Genomic DNA, 24,017 nt, shown 5'->3' with positions numbered 1-24,017 from the left:
ACCCTACACCTAGAAACTGGACTTGTAAGAATTGAGGCTAGAGTGTGGATTGCCACACTTAATTACTGGCTGAGTCTATCCTTCTTCCTGCATGGCCATGCTCCCCTAATTATAAAGAACGACTTCTGAATGACTTGGAAATGATCAGTGTTAAACAAAACAACAACCCAAGGTTTTACCCCACAAATTTTACTTTACATGGAATACAAAAAAGTAAAAACAAAAAACCCATTAAACAGCGTATGGAAGATATAGAATGCCAAGCATATCTAGCCAGATCCCAATTTTTTTTTAATCAGTGAAACCAAAAGATACTTTAATTCCCAAATGCCATATATAACCAACCTAGAAATACCAAAACAGTGAAGGCCCTCCCCTCAGCTATCCAGGAAGGCTGTTTTAGGAAGGTACCGTATGAGGAGAGGAAATGCAACTAGAAACTACTGAACATGTCTTCTTCCACTGCCAATATTATACAGGTATAAGAGTCAGGTCCATCCTGCCAATACTACACAAATTCCCTGGATGGACAGAGCAACTCTATACCTCCTTGCTACTTCAAGATGCAAACCCAGTCGTAATATACTCAGCAGTCAGATTTTGCACTGTCATGATGGACATTCACCAAAGAATGGTTTGGGTCCTACACCAGACCTAAACTGAAGGCTCATACGCAAGACCTGTGCCCTCTCTTGCACCCTCCCTTCTACAGTTACTTTTGCAACTGCTTGCTGTAGCTGATTTTAAGTCTCTCTTAAATGCATCTCCCCTTCTTTGAGTCACTCATTTTACCCATTTTATCTGTTTTATTTCCTAAATTACTGTGTGTTTCTATTTTAACATATGCAGGTCTGTGACTGTAATAAAGATGATGATGATGCAAATTTAAACAACTTTCTCTTTGTTGTTGTTGTTGTTGTTGTTGTTGTTTTTTAATATAGAACGCTTCATGAATTTGCGTGTCATCCTTGCGCAGGGGCCATGCTAATCTTCTCCGTATCGTTCCATTTTTAGTTTTTGTATATGTGCTGTCAAAGTGAGAACCTTTGTCGTTGTTGTATCTCAACTTTTGTATTTTCTTATTGCACTTTTCCTTTGTTTTGTGAACATTGACAAGCAAATAAGAGAATAGAATGAAACACATGCAATTCAGCATGGTATCTGCAGAATTTGTGCTTTCAGAGAATAAGGCATGCAATCGTTGGAGAAACCAGGGCTGTTGTAAGTAGGAATATGATATTACTCTGAAAAATGTCCTAGAAAAACTTCAAAAACTCATGCAAACAAGTAGCCAGGAGTAATGTCAATCTAAGACAGATTCAGTGACATATCTAGGGCATACCCCCCCCCGAGAGACACATTGCCAAAATCTGATTTAGTAAACATCGTTTGTGAAGCTCCAGAAATGGGCAGCAAAGATAAGCTTCCATCGTTCTTTGGACTTGGTTGCAAACCTTGCAAAGCCCCTTTTGGTCAACAAAATAGTATGAGAAACAGTTGCTGGATTTATCATTTTTGCTGCAGAGACCGGCACAGATATTTTGTTAATATAATTGCATCATGCTGAGGGTTTTTAGGAAATCCCTAATCTCCTGACAGAGCTAGAGATGGAACTCTGGGAATGGTATTTCTGTAAGAAAAGGGCTCTCCTAAGAACTCTCAGTACCCTTAACAAGCTACAGTTCCCAGGATGCTTTGGATAAGGCCATGACTGTTAAAGTAGTGCAGTACTGTAGTGCTTTAAATGTATGGTATGGAAGCGGTCTTAGTCTGATGAAATGTTAACTTCAGTAAGATTTTGCTGGCCAGAGAGGGACAGAAATATTGAGTGGATAAAGGATCTTAGTGCCATGGGTTTTTCCCCTTTAGCTTTCTTTCTAAATGAAGGAGAGTATGTGGATAGGCTGTTGAGTCTGAATTAGGTATGCATAATATGTATGGAAAAGAATGTGGTGTGGCTGGCTGTGGATATGACTTTGGTCAGCCCTCTGTGTGCATGGGGTCCCTGGAAGGTTAGCTATGAAGGAATGCAGCCCTTGGGTTGAAAAACACATCTCCACCCTTGAACTATCATATGCCACAAATGGCAAATCATAGGCGCCATGTTGTCAGTTATCTGTTCCTCCTGTCCATGGGAGAAGTTAACCTGTGACATAATAGAGCCATTTGATTACCTATAAAGTTTTATATGGCCCAGGACCTCAATACCTTAAGGACCGTTTCTCCCCATCCAAACCAAGCCAGACCCTGCGATTGTCATCCAAGGCCCTTCTCCATGTTCTCCCTCCCCAAGGGGTTGACAACACGAGAATGAGCCTTTTCTGTGGTGGCTCCCTATCTATGGAATGCTCTCCCCAGAGAGTCTTGCCTGATGCCAGGTGAAAACATTCCTCTTTACCCAGGCCTTTGACCATTAAACAAGCTATGGCCTTTTAAATGTGGGGGGATTGTTATTATGATTCCCCCCGTGATTGTTTAATTGTCTTTTATTACTATGTGATAGAAATTAGGTTTTTATTGTTGTACACTGCTGTGGGATAAAGGGCAGTATATAAACTGAATAATAAAAATAAACTAATAATAATAATAATAATAATAATAATAATAATAATAATAATTTATTATTTATACCCCGCCCATCTGGCTGGGCTTCCCCAGCCACTCTGGGCGGCTTCCAAAAGAATATTAAAATACATCAAACATTAAAAGCTTCCCTAAACAGGGCTGCCTTCAGATGTCTTCTAAAAGCCTGGTAGTTGTTGTTCTCTTTGACATCTGGTGGGAGGGTGTTCCACAGGGAAGGCGCCACTACCGAGAAAGCCCTCTGCCTGGTTCCCTGTAACTTGGCTTCTCGCAGTGAGGGAACCGCCAGAAGGCCCTCGGTGCTGGACCTCAGTGTCCGGGTAGAACGATGGGGGTGGAGACGCTCCTTCAGATATACTGGACCAAGGCCATTTAGGGCTTTAAAGGTCAGCACCAGCACTTTGAATTGTACTCGGAAACGTACTGGGAGCCAATGTAGGTCTTTCAAGACCGGTGTTATGTGGTCTCTGCGGCCGCTCCCAGTCACCAGTCTAGCTGCCACGTTCTGGATTAGTTGTAGTTTCCGGGTCACCTTCAAAGGTAGCCCCACGTAGAGCGCATTGCAGTAATCCAAGCGGGAGATAACCAGAGCATGCACCACTCTGGCGAGGCAGTCCGCAGGCAGATCAGTTAATCAGTTAACTGGACAAATAGTTGCCCTAGTATGATAGGTTGTCATTCAGAAGTGGTCTAAAAATTACCACAGAAATGTTAATTTAATTCATGCCTTTAGTTTTTGCTGGAAACAGTTCCTAAATACCTTGTGGTATATATTGGGATTTAACGGTAATTAATCTGTATGGAAACGCAGAAATACCTACACAATAATGGAATTTCAAGCAAAACTATTGGCTTACACCATCTAAGACCCAATGTTTCAGCTGAGAAAAATAACAGATCGGAAAAAAGAGAGCCTTCATTTTGTTAGACAGGAAATGGTGCCATTTGGTGACTCCTTATGAGCATTGTCCCGGAGCTAAAGTAACCTCATGATCCAGACAAGTATAACAAGTGTAACCGTTTCAAGTGGATGCAGGATATCAAAGCAGTGTCAGTAGCATACGTGGAACAAAATGAATTTAAGCACAGAAAGACGTCATAAAAAGGATATAGCTATACCAGTCAATTATATACATTTTGCTGTAATGAGGTATGAATATCCGAAGACTAGCCTTGACCAGACAATGAACTGCTGAATATGTAGAATGGTGGGGTTTAGGATCATGCAGAAGTTCTCAGGTGACTCCTGCCTGTAAATGAGAATACTGTATACCATAGCTTCCTACGTGCCTAAAATTGGAACAGAGCTTATTCCTACACAACCCCATACTCCCATTCTAGGAGGTAAATTGTGTCTACTACAAAACCATTTTTAAGTACGTACTGTATTGTGATCTGTTTGAGAAGTTAGATACAGTTCTGCTGCAGATGTAATGCCTTCCACAGCATATTTGAGAAACTTGCTTGCTTTTGGACCACAAATTGTAACTTACAAGCATGCAATTTGTGAGCACTGTGACTGTAGTAAGAAAAATAAGTACAGCATTAGGAATGGTCATGGCTGTCACCTTTACTACAGTATGAAGCAATAAGACTTAATGGTTTTCCAGCTCCCACAAGGCCATGTGAGTCATCTAGGTCTACTTTGCTAAGATTACATGTTTTTCTAAGACAATTTTGGTTGTTCCATCCTACTCTAACACACCTTAACAAGTAGAATTGTAGACTATAATTATTATTTTCTATGTTTATTTTTCAGGGATTTATTAAGGAGTGTGTGTTTGTGTAAAATGGTGAATACATCTATGCTCTAAATTTAAAATGGTTTATAGAATCATCAACTTACCCTGGCAAGGGAACTATAGCTCTGTGGGGGAGGGATAGACAGCTTAGAGTTTGTGTGAACTACAATTTCCAGGATTATCTGGGAGAAGCTGCAAGTTAAACTGCTGTAAAACTGATAATTTTACTAAAATGCCACTATTGGGTCTATTAACTTGGTCCAGGCATTAGATTCTGGCCTTTTGGTGGTTCCCTGAACTAAATTCTATGGTTCTGTATCCTGGAACTTGGATCTATTGTCATAACTTTTTCTGAAGCACTGTTTGAACTGGTGCATATTTACTGATTTGCACTTATATGATGGTAGTTATGTCAAGGCAGTTATGGTTCTATTGGTTTGTGTTTTTGCACATAGTTGCTCTTGGAGTGGTGTGGACAAAGCTGATTCACATGGAATTCTGAATGTAGCACCAGCATTTATACAGTCACTTTATCATAGAAAGCTGCCTTATACAGAGTCACACCACATAGCTCAGTATTGTCTGCAATGGCTGGAAGTGACTCTCCAAAGTTTTAGACCCAAGTCTTTCACAGCCCTATCTGGGACCTTCTGCATGCAAAGGAGATGCTCTGTCAGTGAGCCATGTCCCTTCCTTTGTATAATGGCAGTCATTGCTGAAAATCAGCACAGATTGATTCAGAGAATCACAAAAGTTACATGGTAAGAAGTTTGAAAGAATCGGGAGTTTTAAACTGTTATACTTTGAAGAGAGGCTGCTCATAGCTCAACAAAAGGATGTCAAGAGTCTTGCAACTGCGGGGAGTTTGTAATGCAGACTCCACCTGCTGTAAATGTCTGGCCCATTAGGTTTGCAATCCTATATGCACTTACCTGGGAGTATGTCTCAATGGGATTCACTTCTGTGTAGACACATATGGGATTACGATCTAAGAAGTGTGGCAGGTGACATATTGCTGGAAAAGAGGAAAAGCTTCATCAAAAAAGAGAATAAAAGAGAAGAACAAATTGCATCAGATTTGAAATAGAAATACAATATATTTCACCATAATGGAGAAGACTAAACAGGTGACTTGCATGGCTGCTCAGGTGATTCTTTATCTTTATCTTTATCTTTCTTTATCTTATCAGACTTGACCCCAATAATTCTTCAAATAGAGAACTCTGTTAGGCTGAGGGCTGCCCTTTGTAATGGAGGATGCAAAGCCCTCTTAGGCCTAGGAGTTGGGTCACAGCCTGCTTTGAGTCTGCCTGGATTCAAAATGCTTTTGTCATTTTCCTGTCAGCTGCCTCATCTCTCTGCAAGCCAAAAAAAGCCAAACTTTGGGATAGGGTAACAGACTCCTTTTTACACAGGTGAGGGCAGCTACCCTTGGCAGTAAATGACACTCTGAGCAACACCATTTTCTACTGAAGGATCGTGGGACATAGTTTTCTGTCTTCAGGTCACTTGGTCCCTCAGCAGGAAGTGATGTTCCACACAGTATTTACAGTTAAGGAAGGGTCTAGCGAGGAAAGGAGCCCTCAGCTGTCAACTAGTCCCTTCCCCAAGAGTTACTTTTTTTTTATTTGAAGAAGGTGGGGTGACTGGTAAGGAAGGAGGGAGTAAAATAAAATAAAGTATCAGCTGGGCATGTCAGGTGTTCATATTTAATGTTTCAGGCAGGGCCCAATTTAGGTTTCATGAGGCCCTAAGCTACTGAAGGTAATGGGGTCCTTTATATGTCCAGCTGTCCTTTGTCAATAACAAATTGTCACTGTTTTTTGGGTTGAATATATGCTATATGGTAATTTTTGGACCTAATAGGTATCTAAAGCCATTTGCACAAGTTGCCATGTAACCAGTCCATGCAGAATGTTGAAATGAGCAAACCAGCGATATTTTAGGGAGCAGGCGGGGCCCATTATTTACATCATAAGAGCCTACACAACACAAAACACAGTTGCTGTATGTAGGTTTTATTTTATTAGTTTCTTATCTTATATTTTGGAAATGTACATCCCGTTTTTTCCCCTTTAATTTTTTTTGGGGGGCCCCCAAGAGAGTGGGGTCCTAAGCTATAGCTTGTTTAGCTTATACGTAAATCTGGCACTGGTTTCAGAAATGCTCAAATGTCCAAAAAGCTTAATTTATTTTCAGGGCAGTTTGTGGAAGATGCTCATTATAGAGTGGTCTTGCTGCATTTCTGCAGTTGTGATTGCTGCCTGCTGAGTTCAGACTGAGCTATATTTAGATGAATGATGTGGGTGGTAAAAGTGACACCCAGCACTGTAGGAAACAAGTCTCCTCACGTGTATTCTCGGCAGCCTTCCAGGTAATCATTCTTACCCATAGCTACAAATACTGGGTAGGACTTGAAGTGTGGAAATTAGGTTTCCAAATATCAAAAAAAATTCAAAAATAAATAAATCAAAAAGGTGCTCAGTGATGTTACGGAGTGGGCATGGGTCAGGGATAAAGCAGTGACGCTTATTTCACAGCAGGGATGATAACCATCTACTGGGATGCTATTTTCCAATTATCTGATGCCAAATAAATAAACTCTTCTCAGAAAGGAACCCAGGAGGTAAGCTAAGCAGAGGAAGATGTTTGTTCAATTTGCATGCATGGCTCAGGTTGAAACTGCCACTTTTGTTTGAGGGGGAAAACAACCCAAAACCCCAAACTTTATTGAAGGTAAAGGTACCCCTGCCCGTACGGGCCAGTCTTGACAGACTCTAGGGTTGTGCGCTCATCTCACTCTAGAGGCCAGGAGCCAGCGCCGTCCGAAGACACTTCCGGGTCACGTGGCCAGCATGACGAAGCTGCTCTGGTGAACCAGCACCAGAGCAGCACACGGAAACGCCGTTTACCTTCCCCGCTATAAAGCGGTACCTATTTATCTACTTGCACTTAAGGGTGCTTTCGAACTGCTAGGTGGGCAGGAGCTGGGACCGAACGACGGGAGCTCACCCCGCCGCGGGGATTCGAACCGCCGACCATGCGATCGGCAAGTCCTAGGCGCTGAGGTTTTACCCACAGCGCCACCTGCGTCTTCCCAAACTTTATTATGGCCAATCAAATGCCACCAAATAATGAGCAAGCTTTGGAGTCCACTGGAACTCTTCACTGGGCTGGATGTGAAGTAAAGTGGGGTGCCGGTGTGAAAAAAGGTAGTTTGATATTGGAGCCATTGGGCTTTGCTTAAAAGCTTATTTTGATCGTGGCTATGGGGCTGTCATGAAGAGCAGCCGCACTACACCATCAAATGCGCCACCCCATTTATTAATATTTGCCTCTGTTCTGTTGAGGGTCCTTTAGGCTTTGCTGTGTCCAGTTTACTTCTCTTGGCATCTGGAAATTGTTTTACTATGAGTTTTCTGTCTACCTGGGATTGAATGAGGGATGCTATCTGCCTCTGATGCCAGGAAATCTGAGGCAATGTAGTATTCTGAGTTCATACGCACTAATAAGTACTTTTAATGATTTTTATGCCCACGAACAATATTCAGGAAACAAAGAAATTAAAAGGCGGAGATGTCCAGATGACAAATTACAGGTCAGGTCAGTTTATGGGGAAGAGTCTGAATGTGACTCGGCTGACTAAGCCTACCTGCTAATTAGAAAAGCAAAGTGGTGTGTTTACTATCAGTTACATTGCTGTGACTGGAAGATGGTGGACTCGTATACTTTCTTTCTTCTATTATTTTCCCCCAAACGTTAGCAGGGAGAAGTCCTAGTCACATGGACTAAATGCTCTTGAATTCTTCATGTGTTTATTTGGATGGGAGAACATGGAGGACCAACTTCCCTACCGTTTTGGTTGGGGAAATCAGAAGACAAAGCTGGGCTCCATTGCATTATTTGAGACTATTGATGAGTTCCAGGAAGACTTCACACCAAGGCAAAGTGTTTTCAAGAGAATCCAGAGGCTCTGTTTCCGGCAGCGGGAGCAAATTCCTGGGGAGACCTTTATGAGTTTTGCCTCTGCACTGTGGGATTTGGCATCAGGCTGTGATTTTGGGCCTCTGCAGGATGAGCTGGTGCTTGACCAGCTGATTGAGAAAGCAGAAGACTGGCGAATTAGGGAGACCCTATTTTTGCAAATAGATTCTCTAACTCTGGCGAAGGCTGTGGAGCTGGGGTCACAAATGGAGGCGGCATTTAAAACAGCACCCAATAAGATAACAGCGGCAATAGAGCAATGGGAGCGTCAAATCATTGACAATAAGAATGGGGAAAAGAAGGGCTATAAGAATTATGGATCTTTGTACCAAAGGAAAGAAAAAGTGATGCCTTCACATGGAACTAAATGCCACCTGGGCAGAAAGAAAACTCACAGTTTCCAGCATTGTCACAGTGTGAAGCTATCTAAGGTTCCAGGCAAGATGGTATGTTCTGAAAAGCATCAATGATGCACTTGTGTGTTCTATTATCATGTTTTACCACAGAGAAAGGCATGTAAAATAAATTTGATAAAACTCAAAGAATTTACAAAGCAAGAGATTACTAGCAGTTTTATCATTCTAGAGTTGTGTAATAGTTTGGCTAAGGATTTTTGCTCTTTCAAATTTGCTATCAACCCTTTTAAAAATGTTGTCTTATAGATTCATTGTGTTTGCGATTTCACAGACTTTAATTGATCACTGATGGATGAGTTATTTTATTTTCAGAGCTTTGTTATCAACATTTTAGCTGAGGACTATATACAAAACAATCCTTCCTGTTTTACATTATTCAGATAAATTGATCATATAATTTTAAGATCTGCAGGAAGAGGAACATCCAATAATTTATTTATTCATCATATAATTTGTTTCCAGAATTTTGTGGTAAATGGGCAAATCCACTCCCCTCTCAACATCTGCTTTTAAAAAAGCTAATCTTGTTGATCCTCAGTTCTTCTAACATTTGAACTTGTTTTAGGATTTGTTTCCTAATGTATTTTGTTTATAAAAGATAACTTATAGGATGAGATAATGGTACTAGTAGGAAGTGTGCTTGGGTCCTGCTTGCTGGCTTCCTATGGGCATGTGTTTGGCCACTGCGAGAACAGGATGTTGGACTCGATGGGTCATGGGCATGACACACTAGGGTCTTCTTCTGTTCTTCAGTGTGAGAAGATTATATAAACAGAAATGATGCTACCAGAATTGGGGAACCTGTGGTCCACCAGATGTTGCTGGACTCCCAAGTATCATCAGTTTCAGCTAGCATGACCATTGGTCAGGGATGGTGGAAGGTGTAGTCTAACAATTTTTGGAGGCCGACAGGTTTCCTATCCTCTTCCTGATCAGTCACAGAACTTGTTTTGTCAGTTCTTGACATGGAGTTAGCAATAGTGCTTTATGTAGTTGTGTACCATGAAGATACTTGGTACATACAGCTTCTCCTGTCACTTCAGTGATTCTTCTACCTATGAAAGGCAACAAACCCCCTAGCATTTCTAGGAAAAAATGTCAAAGAAAGTGATGAAAAGCCAAAAGATGTGAAATTTTACTTTAGCTCTTCAGAATGTATCTGATTAGAGGCACAACTTTTAAGAAAATTTCAGTTCCTGAGCTTTGCTTACTGTTGTATTGGAAATCAAACTGCACTACAAACTTGTCAACTTCCTGCTCAGTTCAATGCATGTAGGATTATAGCAGGCATAGGCAAACTCGGCCCTCCAGATGTTTTGGGACTACAACTCCCATCATCCCTAGCTAACAGGACCAGTGGTCAGGAATGATTATAGCTTTAGACATTTCCATTAGAAGTTGCTTTTCAGTATGCTGCTTTGACAACAGTATTTCTTGTTGCACTGTGGCTATCCTATTTCTCATCTTTTTTCCTCCCTGCAAGAGCTGATTTTTTAAAAATTTCTGTTCTTTCCTTTCCTTGAAAGTGTGAGTGCCGGATACGTGGTATGAATCTAGTTGATCAATATATGATGTACAGCAGTGTTTGGTTATTTTTGCCCCCCACCCACTAATTCCTGTCAAATAAAAACTGGGCTGTTGATTGTGTGACAGTCTTTGGAACCTTCTGCCCTACGAGATGATGCTGAAGTCTGGAATTTGTGGAGGCTGCATGAGTGAATCACTTACACCTACTCCTTGCTTGCATTGAGAAAGTCAAGACTGCAAACAAGCCAGTAGCTGAGGAAGAAACTGCTTTTCTCGGTACATCATTCATGTGGAAGGATCATCAAATGCAGGCGTGACCAGACAGGTTCTTCTTGTATATCGTCCTGCTCTGGGTGGCCTTGCTAAAAAGTCAAATGCTGCCCATCTCATGTGATTTTGTTAGTGTGTTCTTTCAATGACTGATATGAAGAGGGGACTGCTGTCATGGGTTGTGTGCCTGTGCTTTCTCCTCGGTGTTTGGGTATTTGTGGCCTCAGTGTTGCCAGAGGCTACCATTTCCCTTTCCACAGGGTCGTTCTTCAACAGTGACTGAAGCAGATGGAGGCGAAGAAACTCTTGGTGGCTGCTTAGGAACTGCTTTATGCCCCCCATCACTTCTGAGTTACAGAACATCCCAGTTTCCAAGGCAACTGCCAACTTCTTCCTCCTTGAAACAAATCTTCAGAGTGGTAGTAGTGGAAAAGCCAAGAGAGCGGGAAAAGGAGATTGTAAAATCCTTAATCCTTATCAGGTCCAAATCCTGTGAGGGCCTCTGTAAGTGCTGCAGAGAAGCAAAGTTTCAATAAAGCGTGGCTTCTTTTTCCACTTCAGCACTGAAGGGAAAATGCTGCACCCAATGAAACTCTTCTTTCTTGGTGCTTATTAAAGGAACAGATGCCCTCTTGGGGCTGATACACATGTTTGGCGCACTTTCACTGGTGTTTCCTCCAAAGGAACATGTATACCAGTTTTTCCATAGTATGTGCTCACTTCCTGCCCCCAGAGTTTTGGGAGACATTCATCTCTCTTCCTTCTTTGCATAGGTCCCATCTGTAACACTGGTGTAAACATGACAAAGACATTTCTTACTGTGTGCTGAGCGATGAATGTTCAGTGGTTCATCAGCTAGATTAAGTGATTTTTCACCATACCGCTTATAAAGATAAAAAAAGAAATGTTTGCTGTAGAATAAGGAAATTCACGGAAACATCCAAACCAAGTGATACCAGCTTACTATGTGGAATGTGATTTGTTTTGTTCTTGTTCATGTTTTTATTGTGTATTTTGTATTTTTATCTTGTATTTTTATGCTATGAATTGCCCTGAGACCTATGGATGAAGGGCTGTGTACAAATTTAATAAATAATAAAAGTGGGTTCTGCATCTCCTATGGGGCCAAGGAGGTCCAGAGGCTACAGTGCAAGATGTTATCCTTAAAGAGAACCCTTGCATACTAAGCATATATTCCACTGAGGTGAGGGTAGTGGGGAAGGAACATGGGCGTAGCCAGGATGTTTGTTGCAGGGGGCAGGACTTTATTAGGGAGGTCAGGACTTTTGTTGGGGGGGATAGAACTGATGTGATTGGTCAGTTGAGTATTTCTATTGTTTTACTTTAGGGGGGCAGCTGCCTCCCCTTGGCTAGGCCCATGGGAAGGAAACAAAACTATGGTAGTGATGGACCACGATAGCCTGACCACCACCATGTGCAGGCTGCATTATTGCAGTGTGCTCTACTTAGGACTGCTCTTGAGGTTTGGAAGCTGTAGCTGTTGCAAAATGCTGTGGCTCGACTGCTCACTGAGGCAGAATATCACCAACATGCAACTCCACTGTTGAAAGAATTTCTTTGGCTGCTAATCAGCTACCAGACTAAGTTCAGAGTGCTGGGGTTTTTTATGTATAATGCCTTATACAACTTGGGATCACTTACACAGCCAATCGCTCGCAGTTCTCTGTAGGTGAGGTCCTCCTGCAGATACCATTTTATCGGGAGGTTCATTCCACGCAATGAAGGAACTGGGCCTCTAGTGTTGTGGCAGCTACGCTTTAGAATTCTCTCTCCTTAGACCGGCACAGTCTCTTCTTGAAAGCAGGAAGCATAAAATCAACTCTTTTGCATTTTTGCACTGATGGCATGTTGACCCACATTGTGTTTATTCAAATGTGAATGCTTTTGTGCTCTCAGAGAGAATCACTCCTAACATTTGAGTACTAGAAATGTCACACCCCTAGGAGAAGTCCCAAGAGGCTATGTTTTTCTGTAGCATTAAATGATGGCTAGCAATAAGTAATGCACATTTTTATGAACTCGTCTGCTTGTAGGAATAGGAAAACATATGTTCATTCCATAATTCAAATTAAGTTCCCACATTTTAGGAACCATCAGACAAGTTAAAATATATTTCTTTTAATACATACAAGATCATCTGTGTTCACTAGTTTAAAAGCATATCCAATATTAGTCATACACAAAGTAGACCCTTTGAAATCAGTGGAATTAAGTGAAGACTATTGATTTCACTTGGTCTACACTGAATATTGCTAAGATTGGATATCACCAAAAGAATTAGCACTGGGGATAAAATGCATATTTATAGTGTACACTGCCTAGAGAGTGTAAAAATATTAAGTGGTTTAGAAATGCTTTTACATACCAGGAAAGCTGCTAATGTAGTGGTTTGACTTCACCCCCAGAGACGCACTCCATTGGTTTCTTGAGACAGACAGATGCCAACAACCCAGAAAGCACTTTATATATTAAAGTAAGAATTTGAAGGCATTTTAATTTAGCTGTGCCATTGTGCATTTAAATCTGATACAATTTGAATAGTGCTACAGTGGGAGACAGGAGCTGCATTATGCCCTATCCTAAGCTGCAGACACCCCCCCCCCGCATTTTCACCTGCAGCTATGAGAGGTAGAAACTTGCTTTAACATTTAGAGTCTGGGCAAGATTATATATTATTCTGGAAATATGAAAGACTAATCTTTCAATGTCCAAAGAGAGTGTATGGCCTGGGGAGAATTCCAACGGTCAGATAGAGGGCCAAATTTGGACCCCAGGCCTGAAGTTACCCAGCCACATCATACAAGATTACCTCTTCATATCATCCAAATACAAATCAAAGTCTGTGGATTAGTAGTTCTCTCCATAGTAACCATTTTGTTGTGGGTTTCCATCTTTGATAGATTCTTTTCTCTTTCTTTTCAGGCCCCAGAGCCAGTAGAAAATTGCACAAGTGAAGGAGAGTCTGAAGAAGACCGGAGTTCTTCGGTCCCAAGTACGTTAGAGCTGGAGATTCGTGGATCAGGCCAAGAAACTGATGAAGACTATTTTGAGACCCAGTCACATCAGAGTGAATCCCTGTCAGACATCAAGACAGAGCCTTATGAAAGTGCATCAGACTCGGAGTCTTTTGCCAGTGATGTAACAAGAGAAACCAGCCTGAGTTCATTCTGCCTTTCTGCAGAACTAGAGGAACCATGGCAGAAGTATGCCGAAGGAAAACTAGAAAAAGCTCCCTCCAAGGCTGAGTGTGCAAGACATCTGGGATGCATGCATAAGGAAGCAGGGGAACTGCCTTCATCTTTGCACATAGCAGCTGGTAAAGGTGAATTGGAAGTACAGGCAACAGACTCAAAAACAGAAGAGATCAATGGAAATGAGAAAGTGTTACCTTACAGTATTACCTGCACAGGGTTTAACATTAGTAAAGAGGACCTTGCATCACAGACAGAGGCCTCATTGGTAGTGGAGGCAAAATCTGTTGACAGAGAGCCACACCTGCATATCTGCTCAAAAAATCTAGCTGAAGGTGCTGTTGGCAAAGGTAATAAAAATACAGAACGATCAGTGTTTGCTTGTCTCAGAGCAAACTCTGAAAACTCATTGACTTCCCTTGAGACTGAACATCCTCCTGCCCACTCAGAAGCTGTTTCAAGATGCAGTCTGCCTAATATTCACTTAGAAACAAACAGAACTTGTAAGAGAAACTGTGAATCATCCAAAGTTAGGTATAAACGGGAATATATACTGAACACCAAGTGCAATAGGAAGAATGGTATTGACAGTCAGAAACCTGTAGATGCACTCTTGTGTGACACAAAGTTGAAGGCCACGGGTTTACCATGTATAAAATCTACATTTCTGGTGCCACCTACGAAGCCAGGGATTGTAGAAATGAAATCATGGCACAGTTCACCAGGAAACATAAGTGCCCGAGAGGTCAGGGAACATGCCAATGACTGTATTTGCATGGCTGATAAATTAAGTTGGTCATGCTCCAGATTACCCCTAGGAATGTCGGATTATGAAAAGGTAAGGGGCAATTTAGAAAGGTTTGGTGACTGCCCACAGAAGTCCTTCAAGATGGAAAAAGAGACAGGTATTGAAAAATCACTTCTTAATACTCATCTAGTCTCAAATAAGAACCAGTTGGCAACAAGATCCCACTGGAATACCAGTAAGAATTTGCATGATAAATCAAATATCTTTGGCCTTTCAACAAAAAGAGCAGATACACTAGAGAATGATTCTTTGACCCTATCCCAGCTGCCATATCACTCAGAGGATCATTCCAGACTGGAAACTCCTTCAACTTTGGGGTCTCTACCAGCAAATATAAATGCCAAAATAGTACTAAGAAAAGATCAGTTCAAATCTGAGGGTGAGATAGAAATTAACACGTTCCTTCAGAATCCTAGCTCTGAATCTGACAGCCGTGATTCTATAGCCCAAGAGAATTATCTGGGTGGCTATAGCATGGCAGATAAGTATGGCAATACTTACGACATCCACGCTTCCACCGTTAGCACAGAGGTGAACATGGAGAGAAAATGCCCTGAAACGCAAAACACTGAGGCCTTTCTAGGGGCAGCTGAGATAAGGAACAATTCAGAATTTGGATTAGGTTGGGGAATGTTTGATGGGATTCTGACATTAAGTGGAAAAAAGGTCATGGGGGAACAAGAGGAAACAGTTCTTCAAAACATGAGCAGGGCGTCTGATGCCTTAAAATGTCCTTCCATTCAGGAGAGAACAAATGTGCAGCTCACGAGAATAGAAAAGAAGGATTTTTATTGTGGTGGTGGTGGTGGTGAAGATGTCTCTGCTTTTGAACTAACACCAACACCACATCACATTTGCCAGGAAGAAAAATCAGAGAATCTTTCAGAGTTAAAACCTCTCTTTATTAAATCTCTTGATCAAAAAGGACTACTGTCAAATAAGATGGATGGTGAGACCTATGTGGATGAATTAACCACTGAGACATTGGAACATGAGAACTCAGCCTCTTCTCTCATCACCATGATGGACACCGCAAAACCACAGAAGACTCCAAATGCACAACCCAGTTGTGGAAATGAAATTCTGCCTGAACAGGGTATATCAGGCAGTGAAGATGAGTTCCCTGTTAGCGTCACCACCCAAGGAGGTGATGAGGAAGCTGAAGCAATGGGTCTTGATTTATCTTCAGTGCCTGCCCCTGAAATTCATACAGGAGCTAGTCTTGAGAACAATTCTTCTAGGACTAATTTAAATTTGGAAAGTACTGTACAAAACTGGAAAGAAGAGGGGTATGCAAATGGTTTGTTCTTAGAACCACTTGCCACTAATACTGAGATGCTGCTAATCAAGCCCTCTCGAGTGAAAGGTGACTCTGTCTTAGAATCGGTCCAAGTAGTAAACCTACAGTTTGAACCAGGAGGCTATACAGTGGCAGATGAATCTGTGACCAAAAATAGACAGCGAGACACTTGTGTTATCACTGCAGGAACACAGGAAATAAATAGCAGTAGTGACCTGTGCCAGAATGTCACTGCTGGTGATAAGACCCTAGGACATAATGTCCATAGTAAGCAAATTATTGAAAAGGAAGGCACCAAACATTGTGATACAGCACGTGGAAAAACAGGCTTTTGTGAAGGTTCTCCAAGCACAGGACTGAACAGGAGTTTTTCTGCTGAGGAGCCAAAGTGCATTAGCAGAGACAGCCAATGGAATCCAAGCACAGATATCTGTGACACTAATGTGAGAATTGACAGCCAAGATAATACCACCACAGGCCTAGATAATATCACCATGGAAAGCACAAACAGTGAGGAGTTAAATGAGAACTTGTTTAACTTCCTGGGTAGTAACAGCAGTTTCTACAAGGCAGTTCAGAGAAACAATAAGGCTGGGGCCACAGAGAAATCTTCCAAGCAGTCTAAATTTTTAGCCTTTTCAAAAATGGCATCCTTCAGGAAATCTAAACTAATGTCTGCTGAAAATCAAGATAGTGTCAAGGCCAAGACAGAAACATTGGATGGCGATAAAGGGGATGAGATAGAAGATGACTTGAAGTATATTCAAAGCAGTTCACCCAGCTCTGCTTTCCAAAGCAAGGAACATTGCCTTGCAGAATATTTGGACGATGATGACTTATTTTATGAGAAACCTGCTGGACTCTTCAACAGAATGAGCCTGAGAAAGGCTTCTGGCTCTGGCCGGATACTCTTGGAAGGTATGGGCACAAGTTCTTCTCCTGTAATGACAAGAAGAAAGCACTCTGAAGGGAAAGTTTTAGGTTCTGTTGAGAATAATGACAATGAGTCTGTGGAGTATCCTGAACTCAAGAAATCCTCATCTGAGAATGACTTCAAAAGAAACAAAAACACGGAGAGTAAAAGATTCAGGAGTCGGCTGGCCTTGGCCCACAGATCCTTCTCAAGTTTTTTTGAATCTAAATCTCTGGAGAAGGAAAATGCTGAACAGAGTCCAAAGTTTTCAGTGAAAAATGAAAAGGAAAAAGCCAAGTTGCACCAAACATCTTGGAAAGCATTTCTGAAAAGTAAGGAGGTAGATGGCCAAAAGCGGTTTGCCTTAAATAGTCCTCTTCCAACACAGCAGAGTCCTTGTTCTAGCAGGATCCCTGGCAGCTTTCCTAGAAGACCATCCAAGGAAAATCCGGAAGATAGCAATGGACAAGAGTTTATGCAATCATGTGTGTCTAATGGCTCAACTGCAGATGGTGGACATTCTGATTCCTCTGGGACTGGTGATTTTCTATCTATGGATACCAAGAGGAGGAATCATGAACTGAATATAAAATGTCTGCATAGCCTAGATTGCAATGGGAAAGAGGAAACAATGAGCAGTGATGGAGATACATCTTTTGAAGAATTCTGGTTGAAATCTCCAATTAGTCCGATTGACCTGCAGTCATCGTTTTCTCACTTCACTCCCTCTTGTCCCCAGTTGTCAATGTATGAACGTAAAGATATGCCATGTAGACCCATGAGTCCCAAGCCACAGAGTCCTCGAACTGGTTCTCAACGCAAGGGTTTCCATTACCCTGGAAGATTAAGTTCCACTTCAATGATATCTCTTGGAAACATCTCGGTGATTGATGGCAACTTGGAAGCACCTGAGAGGCCAAAGACATTGAAGCCTAGACCTAGTTTCTTGCAATCTATGCATTCGTTGGATAATGACTATCTGAGAGAGGACAGTGGGATAAGCAGCCAGTCACAAATCAGCTTGGACACGACTTCTTCAGTGAGTGATATCATCAGAGACGAGGTGAGTTGCTTTGTGGTGGTGATGATGTGATTTAGTTTTGAGAGTTTGGAGTGTGGCATCATTGTTGTTTATTTTTATTTTTTTCTAAAAATCATTTCCATTCCAAACAAAGCCCATTTCCATATGCTAAGCAGTGAAATGGAATATAGAATGCCACACTGAGTGAATCTAGGAGTGCATACGCAGGGACATATGGCATCAGAACTAATTATCTGTATACCTTTCTCAGAATGCAAGCAGGACCAGGCCTTCCTGCATACTAGTCTAAACCAGAGAAGTTAAGTGGCTAATCAATTGAGTCCACATGTATGTAGTCATCATGAGACTGGTTTTAAATCAGATTCCCCAAACATTATGTCAGAAGAGGTGCCCATGTAAACCACAGACAAGGGGAAAGACTTCATTTTAAATATATCTTGTTTGATTTGAAATTTTGGTGGCTGACATCACCATTGTCTTTCAGTGGGCAGTGAAAGGTTTCCCTGCCGGCAACATAGCCTGACCTGGTGGTATAAGGTACATACCTATCTGTCCATGTAGCCCAGAACCCTTTACTTTGATTGACAGCAGCACTCCAATGTCTCAGATGATAACTTTCAAGTTATCTGTTACCTGATCATTTTTAACTTGACATACCAAGGATTGAACCTGGGACCTTTTGACATGCAAAGTTTGTCATCCGAGCTATGGTCCTTTCTTCAAGGTTCATTTTCTTGCAAAGATATAGACTGCATGCGCATCATACATTTAAAGTACCCCTCCCAAAGAATCCTGGAAACTGTCAAGGTTGCTGGTAATTGTAGCTTTGTGAGGGATGGACTACAGTTCCCAGGATTAAAGTGTATGCTTTAAATGTACTTGAAATGTATGGTGTCTACTCGGCTTCAGTCTCATGGGTCTGCCAATGTTTGTGCCACATTGTTAGTGCAGTAGCAGTTGTAGTGCAGTGCAGTGCAGTCCCATAGCTTAGCCTTAGGATAAAGAAGCACTAAAAGGAAAGTGATGAGCCAGCCAACTTTACTAAAATAAAACAAATAACCAAACCCACAAATTATATTTAAAACAACCAATTTTTATTTTTATTTTTGCTTCAAGGAATGATTGCTGCAGAGACTCACTGTGCTGGGATCATGATGGCAGTTTTTATATTTCTATTATTATTATTATTATTATTATTATTATTATTATTATTATTATTATTATTTGTATATCATCCATCATCTGAAGATGACAGGCTTGTTCACAACATAAAAATACAAAATGAGAACGCAAAATGAGTAATTAAACAAAAACAAAAAACCCGGTAATCCCCCCTTCCCACAGACACATTTAAAAGGCCATAGACTGTGAATCAGCCAAAAGCCTGGTTGAAGAGAAACATTTTCATCTGACGCCTAAATATATGTAATGAATGCTCCAGGTGAACCTGCCTGGGAGATCATAGTAGAGTGTTTTTGCGTAGTGCCAACTTAACATAGGTTCATGTGGAATAATCACAAGGAGTAGAAAAATACATCTGGCTTGCACGTATGAACACAGTCTTTGTCTCAGAGAATGGTGTGATCAGAGGGAGATGCTTCAGCATTCCTGGAGGAGGCAGGATTCTAAAAAAAAAAGATTGACAGAAATTGAATTGCACCAGTCAAGTGTATGGAAGCAAAAATCTGAAAGCTCCTGGAGTAAGGAAGCGTATTCATTTCACTGTGCCCTCTGGGGGCAATTTTTTGTACTGCAAGATATTCATGCTTGAATTTACAGCTAGAACTGTGCCTGGGTGGTCATGTGTCCTCCTGTAAATAGGGCAGTTCTTTATTTGAAGAAACCTTAAGATGAAAGAGCAGGGGCCTTGAAGCACCCAGACAGCAAACTGAGCAGTTATCTTGTCACATTTTGTTGCAGTCTTCCCCATTACGATGAGATGTGTTGTTGTTTTTATTCCTATTTAAATTATAGGAATTATTTCAAGATGTGTTGTCCTCTTTTTTGGTGATGCATTCCCTCTGATTTGCAGATGTGTAACTGGCACTTTTATATGGCACTGACCAACCCTAGCCCTGCACTAAGTGGTGGCTTCATGCACCTTCTGACAATACCCTGGAACTAGCAGTGCTAGTGGGACTTGCCAGGATCTTTGGTCCCTGACAGCTACTTAAGGGTGCTGACAACATGACTGTGATTCTTCCCTCAGTGTGCATGAGAACATGATTATTGACACTACGTGTTTATGCAGACCAGTGCACAATTGAGTTTCATTTAGCTCGAGTTGTCCACACTTAAAACATCTGGGTATCATTAGAAGTTCCAGTAGGTTGTGTTTATAAGGCACAGATGTTATTACTTTGAAGAGGGGCACATGTAACATGACATTCCGGATTCAACATGATTGCTTTATAGTCAGCTGCCCAGCATAGTCAAAAGACAAAGAAACAACATTTTTGTTTTGTTTTGACCTGTTACTTATAAAACAGGAGAATATCCAACAAAGTCAAATCCCACCAGAAAAGAGACCAGGTGAGAAATGGGGTCTCCATTGCAGAAAGAGGTCTACTCAGATGCCACTATCTCCACCCTCACTCTCAAACATAGAGAGCAAGGCCTGGATACTTCCCTTCCATATTCAGGAGGGGAAAGCCAAAGAACATGCCCAGAGGAAGAGACACAGACCCCTATACAAGCGTTTCAGCTTTGATGACACATGGATGGAAAGGAATCGGAAGAGGAAGCTTGTTAAAGAGGCACAGTCAGACAGAGAGATTGAATCAAGTAACCTCCCAGAGGATCATTTAAAAGTAAGGAACCAAAAATAATATTGTTTCGTCTCTCTGGCTGCATCTCTCTACTGTTGTCTTCTCTCTTCAGGCTGTTCCTCTAATCAATTCTGCTGCTTTCTTTACTTCTAACAGCATGTGGCAGTCACTTGTGCATTGAGACTCCTCAACACAATGGCTTATCTTTCATTTCTTATATCATGATTTGTTCACTAGTGATGGGGAGAGTAGGTTGAAGAGTTTACAGTTCTTAAAAAAAAATCAAAACTATTGATGAAAGCTATCAGATACAGCTTTATTCCCCTTGGGTTAATACAGGGTGCCATTGTTTTCCTTTCAGATCCATCATACTGAGTCTTAGGGTGCTTCCAGGCAGGAATTTATTATGGAATTCGTGCTACTTGTTCATGCAAAATCTTGGCATTGTTTACATGGCACTGTCATTATCGAGAAGCTCTTTTTTCTTTGTTTAATCACAGCATAGATGCATTCGGTCAAGCTCCACCCACTGGAAAGCCCACATCAGTGAGCGATCTGTTTATCAGTTAATCCTTCACCTTGGAAGCACCCATATTGTGCAGCTGATACATACAAAGTTCCTTATGCTCTTTATAATAACATTTCTTTGCTTCAGAATCTTTGCTTTGCTCTTCCTCTCCCTTTTTCTGTCTAACCATACCGGGTCTGAAAACAACATTGACAATACAATACAGTGGTACCTCAGGTTACATACGCTTGTACCTCAGGTTACATACACTTCAGGTTACAGACTCTGCTAACCCAGAAATAGTGCTTCAGGTTAAGAACTTTGCTTCAGGATGAGAACAGAAATCGTGCTCTGGCGGTGCGGCAGCAGCAGGAGGCCTCATTAGCTAAAGTGGTGCTTCAGGTTAAGAACAGTTTCAGGTTAAGAATGGACCTCCAGAACGAATTAAGTACTTAACCCGAGGTACCACTGTATGTATTTTTAAAAAATAGGTAAATGCTTTTTCGGAGTCCCAGCTAAGTGTGTCCTTAATTACCCACTACTACCTTTCTCTTTAGGTTAAAATGAGATCATTCATTACTTCACCTGTGGCCTTTGAAGCCCTTCCTCTCAAGTTGCACATCTATTCCCAGAGCACACCTACAGGATTAGACTGCGTGGGCTTGAGGCGGCGCATCTCATTTCCCGGTATGAGTACTGTTTAAATTGACATCTGATTTCTGACCAGCACATTATATTTACATTATATTGGTTCATTTTGAAATGGTTTGCCTATGCCATCTCCACCCTGTACTATTTTGTTTGTACTAGATATGGGTGTTACACCAGAGGTGGGGAGCCCGTGACCCTCCTGTTGGTGCTGGAGTACAGTTCCCATAATCCCTGGCTATTGGCCATTAGAGAGTCCAACATTAGAGAGTCTGGAGGGCCACAGATTCCCCATGTCGTGTCAAGCTTTCATATGTAATTCTCAGCTTCTTTGAAGTATTACTGTTGGCATTTCACTGCTTCACTTAAGGAAGTGAAGTGACTTCCTTAGTCACTTTGGGGTGCTTCCCTTCTATATAAGAGATATGTGATGAAATATTTTAGTGGAGATGGGTTATGTGTTCAACTTACATCTCTTTGACAAGAGTTGTCAGAGAAGCTATAAGCCTAATTTTGAAGCTTTGTTACAAAATGAAAGAGAGCCCTAGGTGGCCCTAGATGAGAATTTTGCTAAAGTGATGACTTATACTGAATTCTCTAAGTACATTTTCAAGGTTTATGGGTTCTGCCCCTTCTAGAGGGCTTCACATTTGAGAGAGGTGACATTACAAAGGGTCTGCTCCTGCTGTGGTGGTTTTTCCTGGGTATGGAAGGAAAGCAATTTGTTACCAACTCTTTATTCTGTAAAGAAAACCCACACATGTATGGCACAACTAGACAGATACCAGGGTACATCATAAATTAGTTGGGGGAGAAAGACATCTTATTCCTAGGCTTGAGAAGAACACTTAGGGAAGTCTGTCAGAAAATTAGTTTCTCTGGAGATGCCTCACCTGAATATCCCAAACTGTTAGAATTTCTTTGTTAAATCAAAGGTATTAAGGTATTGCCTTGGTATGCCCTGCCCTGCTAGTCTTTTTCACAGAAGTCTTATGGGTAGACACAATACATTAGTTAGGGTCGCACCAAGTGCTCCCTCTCAAAATTGTTGCACAGTGAAAATGGAGCTTTCAAGGGGCACACACAACCCCTTGAAAACCTTCTAAAATCCACTTTCCATACTTCTTTTTTAAAATTAAAATTGGTGTACAAAAAGTGTGACTAGGATTAATTCAGCAAACATATATAAATATATTTTAGAACCAGCAAATAACCATAACAAAGCACAACAAGACAAAGTGAAAAATGAAGAACAGCATAGAGTACAATCCCAATATCATATAAGAATGGCATTCCAAAATCGTGGTGCCACCAGAGAAAAGGCCCTTTCCTTTGTGTCAACATAATGTTTCTCTCTACTAAAGAGATTTTGAGCAGGCTGGCATGGGGAAATGATTGCTTGGGTATCTGTGTCCTAAAGGTAACACAAATCTGTGTTTAAAGGTAAACACCAGCATTGTAAATTGATTTCAAAGGGGAATTGCAGCCAATGTTGATCTTCCAAAATAAGGTACCCATCAGAATTCTAGAAGCTGAGTTCTGCTCTAACTGAACCTTCCAGTTTCTCTTTTAAGGGCAGCTCCAGGTACCCATGTGTAACACATTACAGTACTCTAGCCAGGATATTACCAGGACAGGAATCATCATGAGTAGATTGTTCTGACTGCACAGTATAGCACAGTGACTCAAAACTCTTGTTTCTCCTCTGCTCTGCTGTCCTAGTGCTGGGGTGGCGGTACTGACAGCAGAGAGAATAGGATTTTGCCTTCCCTGTGTGATCCCAGACAATAAGGATTGTGTAAGGAGTACAATGATATTACAGAACCACTAAGCCAATCTTATTTGGATAGGTGGCCATCTTATTGCGGGTAAATAAAGTGAAGGTTTTCTCTAGGTTCAAATTGGTGTGGGAAGTTAATGTTCTCATTGCTGAGGCAACCAAGTTGCACATGAGCTTGGTTGCCTTGGCAATGGGAGAATATTCCCTCTCCTCAGCAAACATCTTTATGCCATTTGGACCCTTCCAAATACACCAACATTTTTAAATGTCCTGCTTTCAGCTCTGTTCTATTTATGCAATTACTATTATCCTTAGATATACACTTCCATTGTCAAAAGACCTCAAATGCCATGCAGCATAAATAATAGCAAGTAAAAGAACAGAATCTGTGTTTTGATGATCCCCATTGGAAACTAGAATGCAGTGAAATGTATTAAGCATCTTTTTCAACAGACAAAAATATAATGAACTATAATGAATGAAAGCCAGTGTGGTGTAGTGGTTAGTGCATCAGAC

At 41.3% G+C, this 24,017-nt stretch overlaps 2 protein-coding genes across 15 annotated transcripts in view; one reads left to right on the top strand and one right to left on the bottom strand.

Moving 5' to 3' along the window:
• The window catches only part of GPR148 (G protein-coupled receptor 148), a 96,496-nt gene extending 90,647 nt beyond the window's left edge, over nucleotides 1-5,849 (bottom strand). For 6 of the 8 annotated variants that reach the window (XR_014548575.1, XR_014548576.1, XR_014548577.1 and 3 more), the window contains exons 1-2: nucleotides 5,431-5,698; nucleotides 5,258-5,340 (exon numbers count right to left, since the gene is read on the bottom strand). The gene's annotated coding sequence lies outside the window, so the exon portion shown is untranslated. Of the gene's footprint in view, nucleotides 1-5,257; nucleotides 5,341-5,430 lie in introns of all 8 variants that reach the window. The other 2 variants (XR_014548573.1, XR_014548574.1) reach the window with 2 other exon arrangements.
• The window catches only part of ARHGEF4 (Rho guanine nucleotide exchange factor 4), a 159,320-nt gene that overhangs the window by 38,377 nt on the left and 96,926 nt on the right, over nucleotides 1-24,017 (top strand). For 3 of the 7 annotated variants that reach the window (XM_083615185.1, XM_083615186.1, XM_083615187.1), the window contains 3 exons: nucleotides 13,466-17,818; nucleotides 20,287-20,607; nucleotides 21,631-21,760. In XM_083615185.1, the coding sequence (XP_083471311.1) occupies nucleotides 13,466-17,818; nucleotides 20,287-20,607; nucleotides 21,631-21,760 (4,804 nt within the window). Of the gene's footprint in view, nucleotides 1-5,852; nucleotides 5,975-8,048; nucleotides 8,756-13,465; nucleotides 17,819-20,286; nucleotides 20,608-21,630; nucleotides 21,761-24,017 lie in introns of those variants that run through there. The other 4 variants (XM_083615189.1, XM_083615183.1, XM_083615184.1 and 1 more) reach the window with 4 other exon arrangements.

Source organism: Podarcis filfolensis, assembly GCF_964270895.1.
Source record: "Podarcis filfolensis genome assembly, chromosome: 5".
Classification (NCBI taxonomy): Eukaryota; Metazoa; Chordata; class Lepidosauria; order Squamata; family Lacertidae; genus Podarcis; species Podarcis filfolensis.
The sequence above is the reverse complement of the archived record's forward strand: the minus strand, read 5'-3'. Positions and strand labels throughout refer to the sequence as shown.